This window comes from Bacillus rossius, assembly GCF_032445375.1.
Source record: "Bacillus rossius redtenbacheri isolate Brsri chromosome 9 unlocalized genomic scaffold, Brsri_v3 Brsri_v3_scf9_1, whole genome shotgun sequence".
NCBI lineage: Eukaryota > Metazoa > Arthropoda > Insecta > Phasmatodea > Bacillidae > Bacillus > Bacillus rossius.
The window spans coordinates 17,821,855-17,835,966 of record NW_026962012.1 but is presented as its reverse complement, the minus strand read 5'-3'; the positions used below and the strand labels follow the sequence as shown (position 1 = coordinate 17,835,966).

Below are 14,112 nucleotides of genomic sequence, written 5' to 3'. Positions count from 1 at the left end.
GTACATAACCTAAAACCTTTACATTCACACAAATAAGCCTCAAGGTCAATAATATAATAATTCTCAAGCTAGCACTACCTACTTGAAACTAACCTGACCTAAAATTTTAGCAATGTAAAATGTTCAAAGACCGCACAAAATTATTAACTAGTAGAAAAAATATTTAATGCTAACTAAAAATTCAGAAAATTTAATTGCATAACATTAAACATACTTAGCCCATTAAATCACTAAAATGTTAGAATATTTAAAGTCTAGATAACTAAAAATGTTATCAATGCATAATATTCAAAGTCCACACAAAATTTTTAGCTAGCCGAAAAAAATAATTAATGTTAACTAAAAATGAGAGAAGTTGATTACATAACCCCAATCCTACAAATTTCATGTCATTAAAATAATCTTCAAGTTAATAGGTCCTGATTCAAATTAACCTAAAAATCACTAAAATGTTGAACATTTAAAGTAGGGGAGAGCAGGGAAAAGTGGCCATCCTAATATAAAACGATACATAAATTTTATATTGTAATTAAAATTGAAATATAAACTAACCCTTCATATAATATAGTTTTCGTACAATCAAAAAAATATTTATTTATGTCTTGCAAACCATTATTTTTTATTAAATTTTAAAATTAATTGTACCAAATGGCCACTTTGCCCACATATGTCGGGTAAAATGGCCATTGACTGGCCATTTTACCCGACGTAGGTAAAGTATTAACACAACTCATTATAATAATAAATATAACAAAGGTGTGTGTATACAATTTGTTAGCAAGTTAAGGAGATAGACTTAAATTTTTTTTTTCCACAATAACTAAGTAAAATAAAATTACGAACTAAAATCCCAACAAAACATCATTTACACTTTGTTAACAAACAGAGTGCTAAAGTTTTAAGTCTCTTCAAATAAAATGTCTTGACTTTACTTAAACAAGAACCAATTAAAAATTAAAAACTAACCTATCAAACATAACTTAAACAGTTTAGCGGGTACAGCCTTCACATAAAAAGTCACCATTTTTCTCTTCGCAGCAAGCACACTCTTCGTGAGCCCAGCGGTGACATTCGAAACACCTTATCCACACTTCATTTGTTTTTTAGTTTGAATATGCTCTTCACAATATAAGCAGTCAGCGTCATCGCTCTCACCTTCGTCCTCTTCATTGAAAAGGCTTCGCCAACTTTTGGCAGGTTTTTTCATCATTTCAATTCTATTTTTTTGGAGTTTGAGATTTGTAAATGTTTTGTTTTGACTTTTGTTGCGTGTTTTGGTTCCCTTTTTGTTATTTTGGCCTTCCCTTATAGACTTTTCCTCCAAAAGTTCTCTCTTGTACGGACTCGAAGTAAGAATCGCTGCTTTACCTTTCTTATGGTTAGTTTTGCGTTTGGTGATGTTGGATTTTGGCAAAGGTAATACATCTCTTTGAGATATTGCAAATGATGTGCTTGGTTCAGAACCCGTCACTGGACTCTTATATAGACATTTGCTAATGTTTTTGGACTTTCCACTCTTAGTGTATCCATCTTCACAGCCAGCTTCTACATCTTCACCTCCAGTAATTGTATCTTCACCGCCATCAACTTTGTATTCACCTCCAGCAGCTGTACCTTCACCAACATCAGCTGTATCGTCACCATCAGCAGCTGTACATTCACCGTCAGTCATCGTACCTTCACTACCAGCAGCTGTATCAACTACACCACCCACAGTTACATCTTTTCCTTGAGCTATTTCTTCACCGCCATCAGACATTGCATCATCGTTACTGCCAACTTCTACAGGATTAACATTGGCCAATGAAATATCTGTGGGTTCTGCAGCGAGAAAGTCTGAGTCGAAAAATATGTTAGGGTCCAGCGGAATAATATCACATTTCCGAAATCCATTAATAGCTGTAGCTGGCAAAGCTGCTCATAAACATGCTTCTCCAAGCAGCTTACTTACTTGGAACTGAGTACACGAAAACAACACACACATTGCCATACACGTTAAACATTTATAGTGCAGATTAAAGAATTAAAATGTTCAATAGTTTCTTTTATCATTTAGGAATACATAAATAGAGCTAATTATACAGTTCGGGCAAAGTTAACATACGGTCGGGTAAAATGGCCATGTAGTCGGGCAAAGTGGCCAGCCACCTGGCCACTTTGCCCTCTGAGACGCCATTACACAAAAACTAGCGGGGAAAAAAACCTATGACATCTTCTACAGTTATTAATATGTGGTTATAAAGTATAAAACTTGCTCTTTTCGCTAGGATATATTAAATAAGTATGGCATTACTAAGCATTTACACATGACCAACATTAATTATCACTTACCTTACATCAGAAATAATAAAAACCGTAAAACCTTAATATATCAAGTAACTTTCACTGCAAACAGGCCGGGTGCTCTCAGAACACTAATGGCGTCTCTTACAAATATTTTACATCCTCGCCACCAGACTTCAGCACTCACCAGCGGAGTAACAGCCGATGGCCACTTTGCCCGCCCTGGCCACTTTACCCTGCTATCCCCTACTGATAACTTACAGTCACATAAAAGATTAACCTGAAAAAAATAATCAAAGTCCTGGTAGACTACACAAAAGTTAAAGCTAGCTGAGAAAACATTCAAATCCATTAAACTGATAATTTACACAAAAGCTTAAGCTTAAAAGTTATTCAAAGTTCTGGTAACAAGCTATCTGTAGAAAACCATACACAATCAGAAAAAAAGCTAATTTAATGAAACAGCTACTTATAGATTTTTTTTCAATTTTCTAAGTTAATAATTACAGAATTTAAAGATGGTGGACGTGATGACATAATTCAAAATAGGGAGAATGTTCTAGAAATTAATATGGCGGAATCTAAAATGGCGGCTGGGTTCAAAGGTCAAGGTCAAATTCAAGATGGCCACCGGGTTCAAATGTCATGGTAAAACCCAAAATGGCAGCCGGAAATGACGTAATCCAAGATGGCCACCGGAAGTGGCGTAATCCAATAAGGACGCCGTGTCTCCCTGGCTTCCCCTCCGACCCTCGGTGTCCCCACACGAACCAAATGCACCTACTAACACACCCTCTTCTCGTGTCGTCGACCATTACTTTGGTTCGATAAAATCTTGGCACAGTAACGACATCCATGCTCGATAGTTGTTGACGAATTACCGTCCACTGAAGACTCCAGGGTTGTTGGTATTGATGTCATCGGGATATGCGCCGTTGTCGCTGACGAGATCTCCGCAGTCGATAACAGAACTTCCATCAAGGTCAACACGGTTGTTAATGATGCCAACGGGATCTTCGTCACCCGTCGTCGTTGCTCCCGTCAGCGTTTCAGTAGACGATGGTACAATTTCCATCGAGTTCGACGTTAAAGATGGTAAAAATGCCATCGAGATCTCAAAAAAATAGCTAATTACGTGAATTATGTAACAGATGAGTCAAAATAGGTGATGCTTACACCGTCGTAGCCAGTAACAAACTGAAAATGGCGTCGTCCAGTCCTCGCTCATATACTCAAGGCCGCTGGAATAATATGCGAGTCAAAACCAGAACCATTTACATTAATACAAGAGTAAAAAAAAATACGATTTAAAAAAACACTAAAAAAGAAAGCACTAATAAAAAGCAGCACAATTTACGAACAGAATGTACTTTAGCACGTACATTCTAATCAGTAGGATTGAATCAGGATTGTAGACCAACAGTAGGATACGATCGCCCACAAGATGCTCGACTAAAGTCTTTGGATTCTGTAGTCTTTGGTTCCTAAAGTATTTATTTGGCTCCAACAGTCTTTTGGTTCCAATAGTCTTTAGTTCCAAAAATCATTGATTCGAAAAGTCGTTAGCACCAAATGTCTTTAGCTCAGAAAGTCTTTGGTTCAAAACGTCTTTGACTCAAACATTATTTTGTTCCAATAGTCATTACTGAAATTATATTTATATAATTTTTGTTAAATTTAATTATTCCCCCTGAATTTATAGGTAAATAATTATGGAATTTAAATATGGAGGACGTGACGTAATTTCACAATGGCGGAATTTTTTTATTAAAATTATTATATTTTTTAAAAATATTTTTAACATTTTTTCCCTAATTTCTAGCACAAAAAATACGTACTTACAAGATGGGGACCGAACGCAAATTTCAACTGTTACGTAACAATTAAAAATTGCGGCCTTGACATGTTACTGGCTTAGGTAAATGTCCTGAGAGGTTATTGAAGGCTTGTAGGGGAGGACTTAAAGCCTCTTTGAGGACATTTCAAGTCGTTGACTTTTTGTTGGATTAAAAACGGGGATTTTTCCTGAAAACGGGAATTTTTCCCTCAAAATAGGCATATTTTTGTTTTTTCTGATTTTTGAGATTTTTTGGTGGAATTTCTTTTTCTCTAAAACGGGATATTTTGGTTTTTTGGTGAATTTGTGGTGAATTTTCAGGAATTTTTGGCAAGTTTGAAGGTCGAGGTCAAGGTCATCGTCATCCAATATGGTCGTCGTAACGTCGGAATCCATAATGGCGAACACAATCCTCAATTCTCACAATGGCACCATTCGCCGGAGGAACATTAAATACTACTGTTTGCAAGTTTACTTTTTCGCTGTGTTTTTATTTTAGAGTGAAATAAATACGTATTCAATAACAGATAATGTTCTGTTCATTTGTCAAGTAATATTGTGTTGTCGGTAATTATTACTTACTTGTCATGTAAAATGTATCACAAAACTATAATAATTTTCCACTGCAATAAATGTAATTTACTTCCGTTATGTGTAAGTAAATTTTACCAGAATTTTGGCCGATTATTGTGGTATATCATGTAGTGCCATGAAGTTTCTTACGCTGTAATGACTTACCAAGGAAAACTGGCAATGCACATTATTTTAGATAACTATATTTCTGATGACAAAGAAGCTAAACACCTCATGTTTAGTCAAATTACCTTTTTTTTTGTCTACAGGGGATGAAATATGGTTGGGCCTGGAATTACAATTTCCTGTGTCAGCCCATTGATCACAGCGCCACGGATGAATACTCCATGGGGGTGAGTTCGGCAAACTCTTTACTCTTACCTTTTTACATGTCATTATGGGTGAACAATAAGAGTTTGTTGTAAGTGTATATATAGTACATTATGCATCCCGTCTTCAAATTCATAACATGGATAGTTTATAATCAAAATATAATTTCTGTAGCTTGTAAAATATAACAACATAATCATTTTTTAAATTATAATGAAGTACGGATAAAGAATATATTATATTATTTAGTCTTATTAGACGCGACAATATTAATTTTTAAAGTAAATATTCCTGAATTTTAATCATCATTTATTTGAAGATTTTTAATCTTGCACGGTAAAATATTAACTTACGCATTCAAAACTGTGAATTATCAAGTTTTACATTGCACTTTAGTAGGTATACATTTCTGTATACACTTAGTATACTTTTTTTGTTTACCAAGTCTTTAATTATTGACTAAAAATAATGTATCTAAACTAAAAAAAAATAAATCCATTTTGCGTGTTGCCATGGTAATATAAATTGATAAAATAAAATTTCATTAATTTGAAAGTGAATTTATGTACATACGATTCTGCTCCACTTGGCACGGACCCCGAGTTGCAGCTGTGAGAACGGGCATATCCCCGTATATTAATAATTATTGTTTAGTGCATTCCTACATAGCTAAATACTTTAGGATCAACTTGAACAGGCATAGCTACGTGTGAACTACTCTTCAAACGGAGATTACAGTTCAACAAATTTTATACTTTAAACATCTCGTCTGAAAAGTATTGCTTTTAAATTATTATAATTTTTTATGCTTAGGAATAGGATAAAATTAATCATGTAATTCATATGGCTTTTAAACGCGAATGCACGAATAATAAATTAAAGATGTGATGCTTAGTATTATAATACTGAAGCATATTCAATAAAAATGTATTTTTAAATAATTATTTTTTAATTTAAATTTTTTTAATGACATACGCAATTGCCGGTCAACACTGAAGGTCATAGACAAGATCAAAATGGAGAAAAAAAATTTAACACATAAGCACACAGAAAGCAAGCCAAAATCAATTTTTGGACATTTTACATATCAACCCGCATTGACGTATGCCCGAAATGCATTATAATGAATCGTCTCAATCGTAAAAACCATCAAAGAAACATCAATAGATTTACTGCACGACCCCATGATTCCGATAAAATGTCGAAAATCGAATATTTACAATATTTACGTACTATCATAAACAAAAATGGTAAAACTAACTTGGCTTTCACGGTTCTTTCGCCATGAAGTGGTAGGTTGTACCGCCGTTTAGCTTAGCACTGCAACAAGCATCTTCAAGATTGAGAAGTCAACAGTTTATTAGACAGTACGCCACGAAAGCCTGCAAAATACTTTAAACGTAGAAAATAAGTTTTTTTCTATACTTTGAGACAAAACATAAAATAAAAAATTGGAAAAGCTGAAGTTTTACATTAAGATAACTGAAACGAGCCAAAAAGTTTGCAAGTTTATGACAGAAAAAATTCCAAACCGCATAAAATGTTAAAAAATAGTTGTAGTTTAAATTAAATTACAGTTTTACTTACGTTTAATTTTAAAATAAATAAACATTAATATTTTTTTCACTAAGAGCTCTTCGCAAATTTAGTGAATCAAATATAAACTTAATTAAATTTGTATCAGATAACTGTTTATTAAAGTATAGTTTTATGTCATAAATAATTATTATATATAGTATAATATATACATATATATACTATATAGAGTAATAAAACTGTAGAATGGACGTGTCAGAAAATTCAAATTATTCGGAAAAAAATGATTGCGGGTGATGTAGGGAGTGTAACAGGATAAAATCAAACTATTTTAAAAACTTTGTCTTATGGTTATTCTATTTGAACACGCTAATCCAAATACCTGCAAGAATAATTTTAGTTTGGTTTTCACAGGTAACTTGAGCGTAGCTTCGGGCAAATATAAGTTTTGTATAATTAAAATCGGCTCACAAAAAAAAAATCTAAATTTAAAGTTTTCAGAGTCTTCTCAACGTAGTACAATTCGGAGAAAAATTAAACAAATGTGGTTTCATTAGTTGATATTTAAAAAGCCGCGCACTTGTTTTTTTCGTCTGTTTGCCTCAGTGACACGATCATCACGGCTCAGTACACCCATGAAGGAACAGATAGCGGTGTCAGTTTTTGTACCTCAATGACCGAAGTATTTTCGTAAGTTTACATCAGTGACAGAATTGCGAGAGTTTACGAATACAAACTAACATTGAATTTACTTGGCTATAATATACAGATTTACTGATTTCGCTTTGTGTTTTGGATACTAAAAACTGAACGAAATTGCTTTGCTACTTTCGATAGTTTGCATTTATGCATTCCAGCCTTACCCAAATACTAACGCGAATTCGTGCACTAAAAATTTTATGGGTCAAATTACCATTTTATAGTTACTGATTTGAACAAAAATTAGAATTTGCGGAGTATTGTTTGTTAACAAACGTATAATTCATTGTTTGCAGTGTGATTACAGTTTCATTTCTCCATGGCATGCCCATTAATCGATACCCTAATCGCTCGTACACGAATCGACACGTCTCGTAGTGTTTACCCCCTTCCACCAACCATGTGGAGCGGCCAACTCACACCTCAGTTGAAGATGGGAAGTGTTTGATCACCCTCCTTACAGTCCGGATTTGGCACCGAGTGACTATCACATTTTCCCCACGTTGAAAAAGTGGCTTGGAGGACGACGCTTCAACACCAATGATGAACTGCAGAGCACTGTTAAAACGTGGCTGAATAGGCAGGAGGCATCATTTTATGCAGAGGGTATTGGAAAGCTGGTGCATCGGTACGAAAAATGCCTCAATCTGCACGGTGATTATGTGGAAAAATAGAGTAAAGATGTACGTTTCTTTTGACATTAAAATAATTTCCCAATTCATTCCCGTTTTTTTATTACAGCCGATCGGAGGTTGAAAAAAAATAACCCTCGTAAATGCAGCTCTTCCAGCAATACAGTTAAATGATTTTAAGCTCTAGATCAAGTCATTCGTAGCCAGAGTCAATAACTAACATATGAGTTGAGTCCACGTTCGTGTAGTCGTGGTGTGTCCAACATTTCTGCATGCTTGTTTTAGCCATCTTCAAGAACGATTAAAACAGTTGCATTGTCTTTGTCAGCGGGTACGACAAAGATGATCTTATATTTCTTTAGTTCTACCAGAGATCTCCTTTCGTCAATGCTAGGGTTTTATTTTAAAAACCAAGACCAAGTCTGCTCCATTTGTTTTATTTTCAAGCAGTTATCCTCTATTTGACTGAAAACCGTGTGCGAAATTGGATGTTTTCTTCATTTAGATAAATATGCAGCATAATAAAAACAAAAAACAATATTTAAAAAAAAAACAGATTTTACCTGTGCGAAAAAAAAAAACTTTCGTTACTTATGTGTAATTCTGTTCAGGGAATTACACTAAAAAATCACTGTATTTTTCCCATTATACTTTAAGTAGAGACCTGAAAAATTCGCGGGTTCATTTCGTGTTTTGCTAAAATTCAAATAATTACACCTTAGTGCTGCTTCTGCAATTGGTTTGCTGTTAATCTGGAGGACTGAGGGCCAATTAGAGACCGTCACTCATAGAAGTGTCGAATCTTAGACCACTCAGTCGAGACGTCTCACAAGTCAGCAGCCAATGAACAGTTGGCATTTTCCCAAGTGTCTAGAGGATATTGGAGTCTATCCTGAAGGTCATTGAACCCGAGATTTTTTCCGGTCTCTAACTTTAAGCACTCTTTAAGACTAGCGCACAATTAATACTGTTTGATTGGCCAGAACTGTTGCAACTGTGGTAACGTTCCAGATGGCGCGGATGGTGTGGCATTACTACATGTGCAAGCTCGTCGACCTTCTGGACACGGTGAGTGCTACCAGCTCAGCTCAGCTCAGCTCAGCCCACCAGAGCTTCTTGAAAGTATTGTAGTAACGGTACAGGAAACTCAGGCCTTCCAACATGGCTTTAGCTGGCGGCACCCGACTGCAGCGATCCTGGGGAACACCCACAAAACTAATTTTAACTTGTGTTACAATGAGCGAAAACTGTCTGAAAACTTGTCGTAGAGAAATGAATTTATCCTGCATACATTTATATTAAAACAGTGTATTCATTATGGAAACAGTTTTTCCTCATCTTAAAACTTATATTGACTTAATGATTATTAAAAATCACCTAACTTTAAACATGAGAACGAAATAACAGAGGTAATGCAACTTTTAATAATCAAAACTGAATTTTGAGAATATTTTTTTTCGTACATGATTCCGTGAAACTCGACAGAACAATTAATTTCCTAGGACAGTTTATCTGAAAAAAAAAAAAAAAACTACGAAAATGATAATTTTGAGTACTTCTGTCCAGGAAAATACCCTTAAATATTTTAATGTCGCCAAATTAATATAATCAACCATTTACAATAATTTACACCATTAACAGCTTAACTAACTAAATGTTCAAAACAGTGAACTACTTATAAACTACTTGAAATGACACAATGATGTTCAGCAGTCATCAAATGAATTAGCAGGAACTTAAAACTACATATTTTTTTATTTATTCTTAAAAATAACTATAAAATATTTAGTAAAAAATCTTTTTAAAAGTAACATATATTAAAATCTTAACGTATTCAATGTTTTAGTTATGAGGAACAAAATATTTAAACCATGTTATACGTTTTTCAGCACTCTTTCCACCATTAAGCAGCTGCAGCAATCGCTGGTGCTCCTATCAACAGTCTGCCATTCATTTTTTGGCCTGGGAAAATAAACTTCGGTATTATAAAATGGCCAAAAGGGTTTACGCAAAGCATGACTGTGATATTTCGGCATCTTTCAGCTTTCAATTTTTCAACTTGTCTCTTACTTTGAATGGCCATTACATTTTGGTTTTTGTAGACAGTAGAACACCGCGTTCCATCCGCATTTTACATTAAGGTGGAAAATTGTAATTAATTGCCCAAGTTTGAAAAAAAACTACTTTGAGGTTCACTGTACCAACACACTTCGACAACTAGTAGATTATGATGAGTGTAAATTCAAATGCGACTAACTATCCTTAAAATAGTCATAAAAATCTTTCACAATGCATCGTTTTACCCTGTTGAATATGAGTGGAATTGTGTCTCTAATAATTCAAATGCTACATTTAAAAATTTCCTTCTACCTTATCCCATAACCTTTCAAGTTCTCTATCATGTTTTGCTAACTCATCTTCATAATTCAACGGGAAGTTTTGTTTGAAAGGTCTAGGTTTTGGTTGAAATTAACATTCAGGTCCTTTTTTTTTTACTAGCGATACCTTGTAGTGAATATAACTTTAGGAACATTATAATTCTTCGTTGCAACTCTTACGCTCATTTTGCCTTTCAATACATAGTTCATGGCTTTTCTCATTCCAAGAACCCTTATTGGTGGATATTTCTTTGAAACGCCCTCGTCAGAGCACAGTGACTTGTAAGGAGCATGGTTTCAGCTGGCAGTACCAGCAGTGCTGAGTGGGCAACTCAGTGCCTGCACAAACAGGACTGTAGACACTGGCGCAAGCAGTATGGTAGCCTCGTCACCAGCCACACACAATGTCGGAACTCCTAAAGACACTCCGAGGCATGGCAAGTAAATACAAGCATAACTGACCGGTTATGCATTCAGGTTACACGTGTTAAGAATAACTGTCACCTCAGTTGTATTGCGTGTTATGTTTATGCGCGAATTATCTTCCCAAGTTGGTAACTTCCCGCATTTAGAACACAGAAAGCGTGTGGCAACCCCAGAGCACGCGGGTTTTTCCGCACCCTCGCCTGGACTGGAAACATTAACTACTAACCACTAACCACTCCCCTCGTTACAGGTTATCTTCGTGCTGAGGAAGAAGAACCAGCAGGTGAGCTACCTGCACATCATACATCACTTCGGCATGCCCTTCGTCGCCTTCTTCTGCGTCAAGTACTATCCTGGTAAGTAGCTTCGCCCACACTTCTCTGTCCAGTAGACTACAGTCTGACACAGTTTATTTTAATATTTTGTCACTGTTACTACAGCAAATAAACTTACTCTTCTGAGCATGGATAATTATTATTTTACAACAGGATAAACAAATATACCCTGAAAAAATGATGAATTGTCAATGTTGCTACTGATAAATATATACTTTAATTCAAGTAGTCGAAGAATACATATGATGAATTGTATGTAGCCAACAAACAATGTAATAAAACGAATAATGAAATCTATCATTTGACGATCAAGCAAAATAAAATTTGTCAATATATTTTCTACGAAACCGTACATATAACGCACACGTGGACTGTTTTCAAAGACAGATTTTAGACTAAAGTTGCTTAAATACAAGTAATTTTATAGTCAGACAAAAAAATTGTTGGAACTTATTGTTTGCATAACATGTGCACTTACATAAAGTATACAAGCTTGGAAGCTTAGATTATAACTTTTTTTGTGAGTAGAGCATGTAGAACGTTTTAATATGTCATGTTCAACAACACTGAGAACTGAGAGGCCAGATATTAGTGGGATTATATATATATATTTCTTCTTTTGAAGCTCAAACTTCTGGTTAATAAACATAATTTACAATCAAAATAATGCGTACTAAATCTTTCAACATTTACAGGATTACTTAAGTGGATACATATGTTCTTACTGAAGGTAAGTCGATACACGAGAATATTGTATACCGTAAGTAGAATTTAAAGCTATAGTATAAGTTGCCGAAAAAAATGTTATGTGAGTGGTTAAGTGAGCCTTTTACATAACGTTGTCTCAAGAATAGGTGCTCAGATTTGTTACCAGAGGAAAAACATTTCACGACGCATAAATACGACTAAGCCTACAGTCATTGTACTGATTCCTGTAGCTTACAGAAAGCCTAAAAGCTCGGTTTAACAGATTCGTGGTTTTATACACGCTATTCCTTCCCACACAGCACATTGGCTTGCTCTACCATCTTGTCCCGCCAAGTTAAATTCAATTTTATATCAAGCTTTAGTTTAACTAACTGCAAAATTTTATTTTGTTTTCAAGCCAGTTGTAAGATTGTAGATTTTCAAATAGCTTTTTATGAAATTTAACCAAAGCTTAGCAGAGGAAGCTTTAACGGAGCTTCTTGCACAGCTACAAGTGAGCTTGATGCAGCTCGTCTGAGTACGCGAGACTTGCTTGATCAGGTTTAAGAATACCCGGTTATCCAGGGTGGTCCCTGGGCTGCTCTGGCAAAACTCACCACGTTCTACCACTGTCATTCCATGGCGATTACTATCTGCTTAGTTCAGCATTGTCTACGTCTAAAAATACCATATGTATTCCTCAATCACATAATTTGGGAATTTAAAATTGCTCCAACAATTCCATCCAGTCTTTTTATTTTTCGCCAAATAATTCAACAAACCTTAGACCTCACAAATAGTTTATCTTCATTTGCATTCCAGAGAACTGTTTCCAAGGCCATCCAGCCAATAGCGATGCCTGATGAGGTCATAGCTGATTTCTTATCCGAAATCCGTAATTCGTGGTGTGGTGTGTTTCCGTCTGCCCCAGCTCGTGTTGAGGACACACAAGTATACACTAAAAAAAAATTTGTTTCACCGACATATAAAAAGGTTTAGTAAAAAGTGTAATTTTGCTGATTTTGGCGCAATGTATTTTTAAGGGACTACGAAATGAAGGCTTGTACACTTGAGGCTTGCCATGTTCGGGTCTATCCAGCGCTCGATGGCAGTGACAATGTATTATATACATATAATAATATTCTTTCAGTACTCGTAAAATATTTTACTAGACTATATTACACAGAAAATCTATGCTTTAACTGCAGTCAACTGACAATGGTAATAAACATTTCTATGAAATCATATTTACTTTCTTTTATTCACTAAAAGCTTTTAAAACATTAACGCTTGACTATCATCGGTAGTCGGATACAATTGTCAATCATTTTGGTGATGCTGAGATTCCAAAATTCGAAAAAAAATAATAAAAAAAACGGACTTAAATTTCCCAAATTGTTCGAATTTCAGAGGGAAAATATTTTTTTCATATTTCGAGTGAATTATTGACGTAACCCCCCCCCCCCCTCCAACCCACACACATACACATGCCTGAAAATGGCTGCAGATCGGTTTAACTCAGAAAATAATTAAACTTTACTTTCTATGTCCTGTCCTTGACTTTAACCAAGACATTGAAATTATTTAAATGTTGAATAAAAAAATAAATACAAAAATATATTTATACGATCTATTTCTGACCTCTTGGATCATTAGTCAACGCATTAAGTAATTTAATTTTAAAAACCTTATTAATATTATCATATATCATTAACCTTTGACGAACATATTAAACATTCTAGCTACGAACATAGATTCTATACAAGACAACTTTCCGACTGAATCAAACGTTACTGTTTTTACGCGTATCATGGAGGCAATATTCGGTGTAACTTATGACTATTAGAGTGCCAACTATAAGAATAAAGGTCAAGCGTCTCTGAACCACGGGACCTGCTGTGCGCACTCAATATGCTTTACGCTTACGCAACGAATTTTACAATCAGGCAAGACAAGAATCTTCAAACTTCTAGACTAACAGTATGCATTTAACCTGACAAGCTTACGATTTTATTTAGGTACGTATAACGTAAAAAAAACTATACTGCAGTCAATATGATGGTTATTCTCTCTTTTTCGAGGGGTATAGTTCTGTTTCGAGAAAAAAAAAAAACTTTAAAGTCGTACCACAAGAAATACAATAGATTCCAGAAAGCTCTCCAAATGGAATCAAAGGTTCCTCTAATAGCCATCAGTAAGAAACGGTCAGTTGTTAGAACGAGGCACACAGCCCTCTGGCCTAGATACCTCACCGAAGAGTTCTATATTTTGTTGAAAAAGTAACTTTTTCATCTTAAAATACCTGTTAGAATAACTTTAAAGAAGTAAAACGAAACGAGAATCAAAATTAGCCTTTTAAAGACTTTTGCCACAGTGAAAGTCGAAATGAATAAGTC

At 34.9% G+C, this 14,112-nt stretch overlaps 2 protein-coding genes across 3 annotated transcripts in view; one reads left to right on the top strand and one right to left on the bottom strand.

The window, feature by feature from the left end:
- Positions 1 to 14,112, bottom strand: part of LOC134542735 (furin-like protease 1) — a 574,833-nt gene that overhangs the window by 157,479 nt on the left and 403,242 nt on the right. The window lies entirely within an intron of this gene.
- Positions 1 to 14,112, top strand: part of LOC134542560 (very long chain fatty acid elongase AAEL008004-like) — a 34,227-nt gene that overhangs the window by 10,530 nt on the left and 9,585 nt on the right. For both annotated transcript variants that reach the window (XM_063386922.1, XM_063386923.1), the window contains exons 3-5: positions 4,963 to 5,046; positions 8,902 to 8,958; positions 10,945 to 11,050. In XM_063386922.1, the coding sequence (XP_063242992.1) occupies positions 4,963 to 5,046; positions 8,902 to 8,958; positions 10,945 to 11,050 (247 nt within the window). The remainder of the gene's footprint in view (positions 1 to 4,962; positions 5,047 to 8,901; positions 8,959 to 10,944; positions 11,051 to 14,112) is intronic.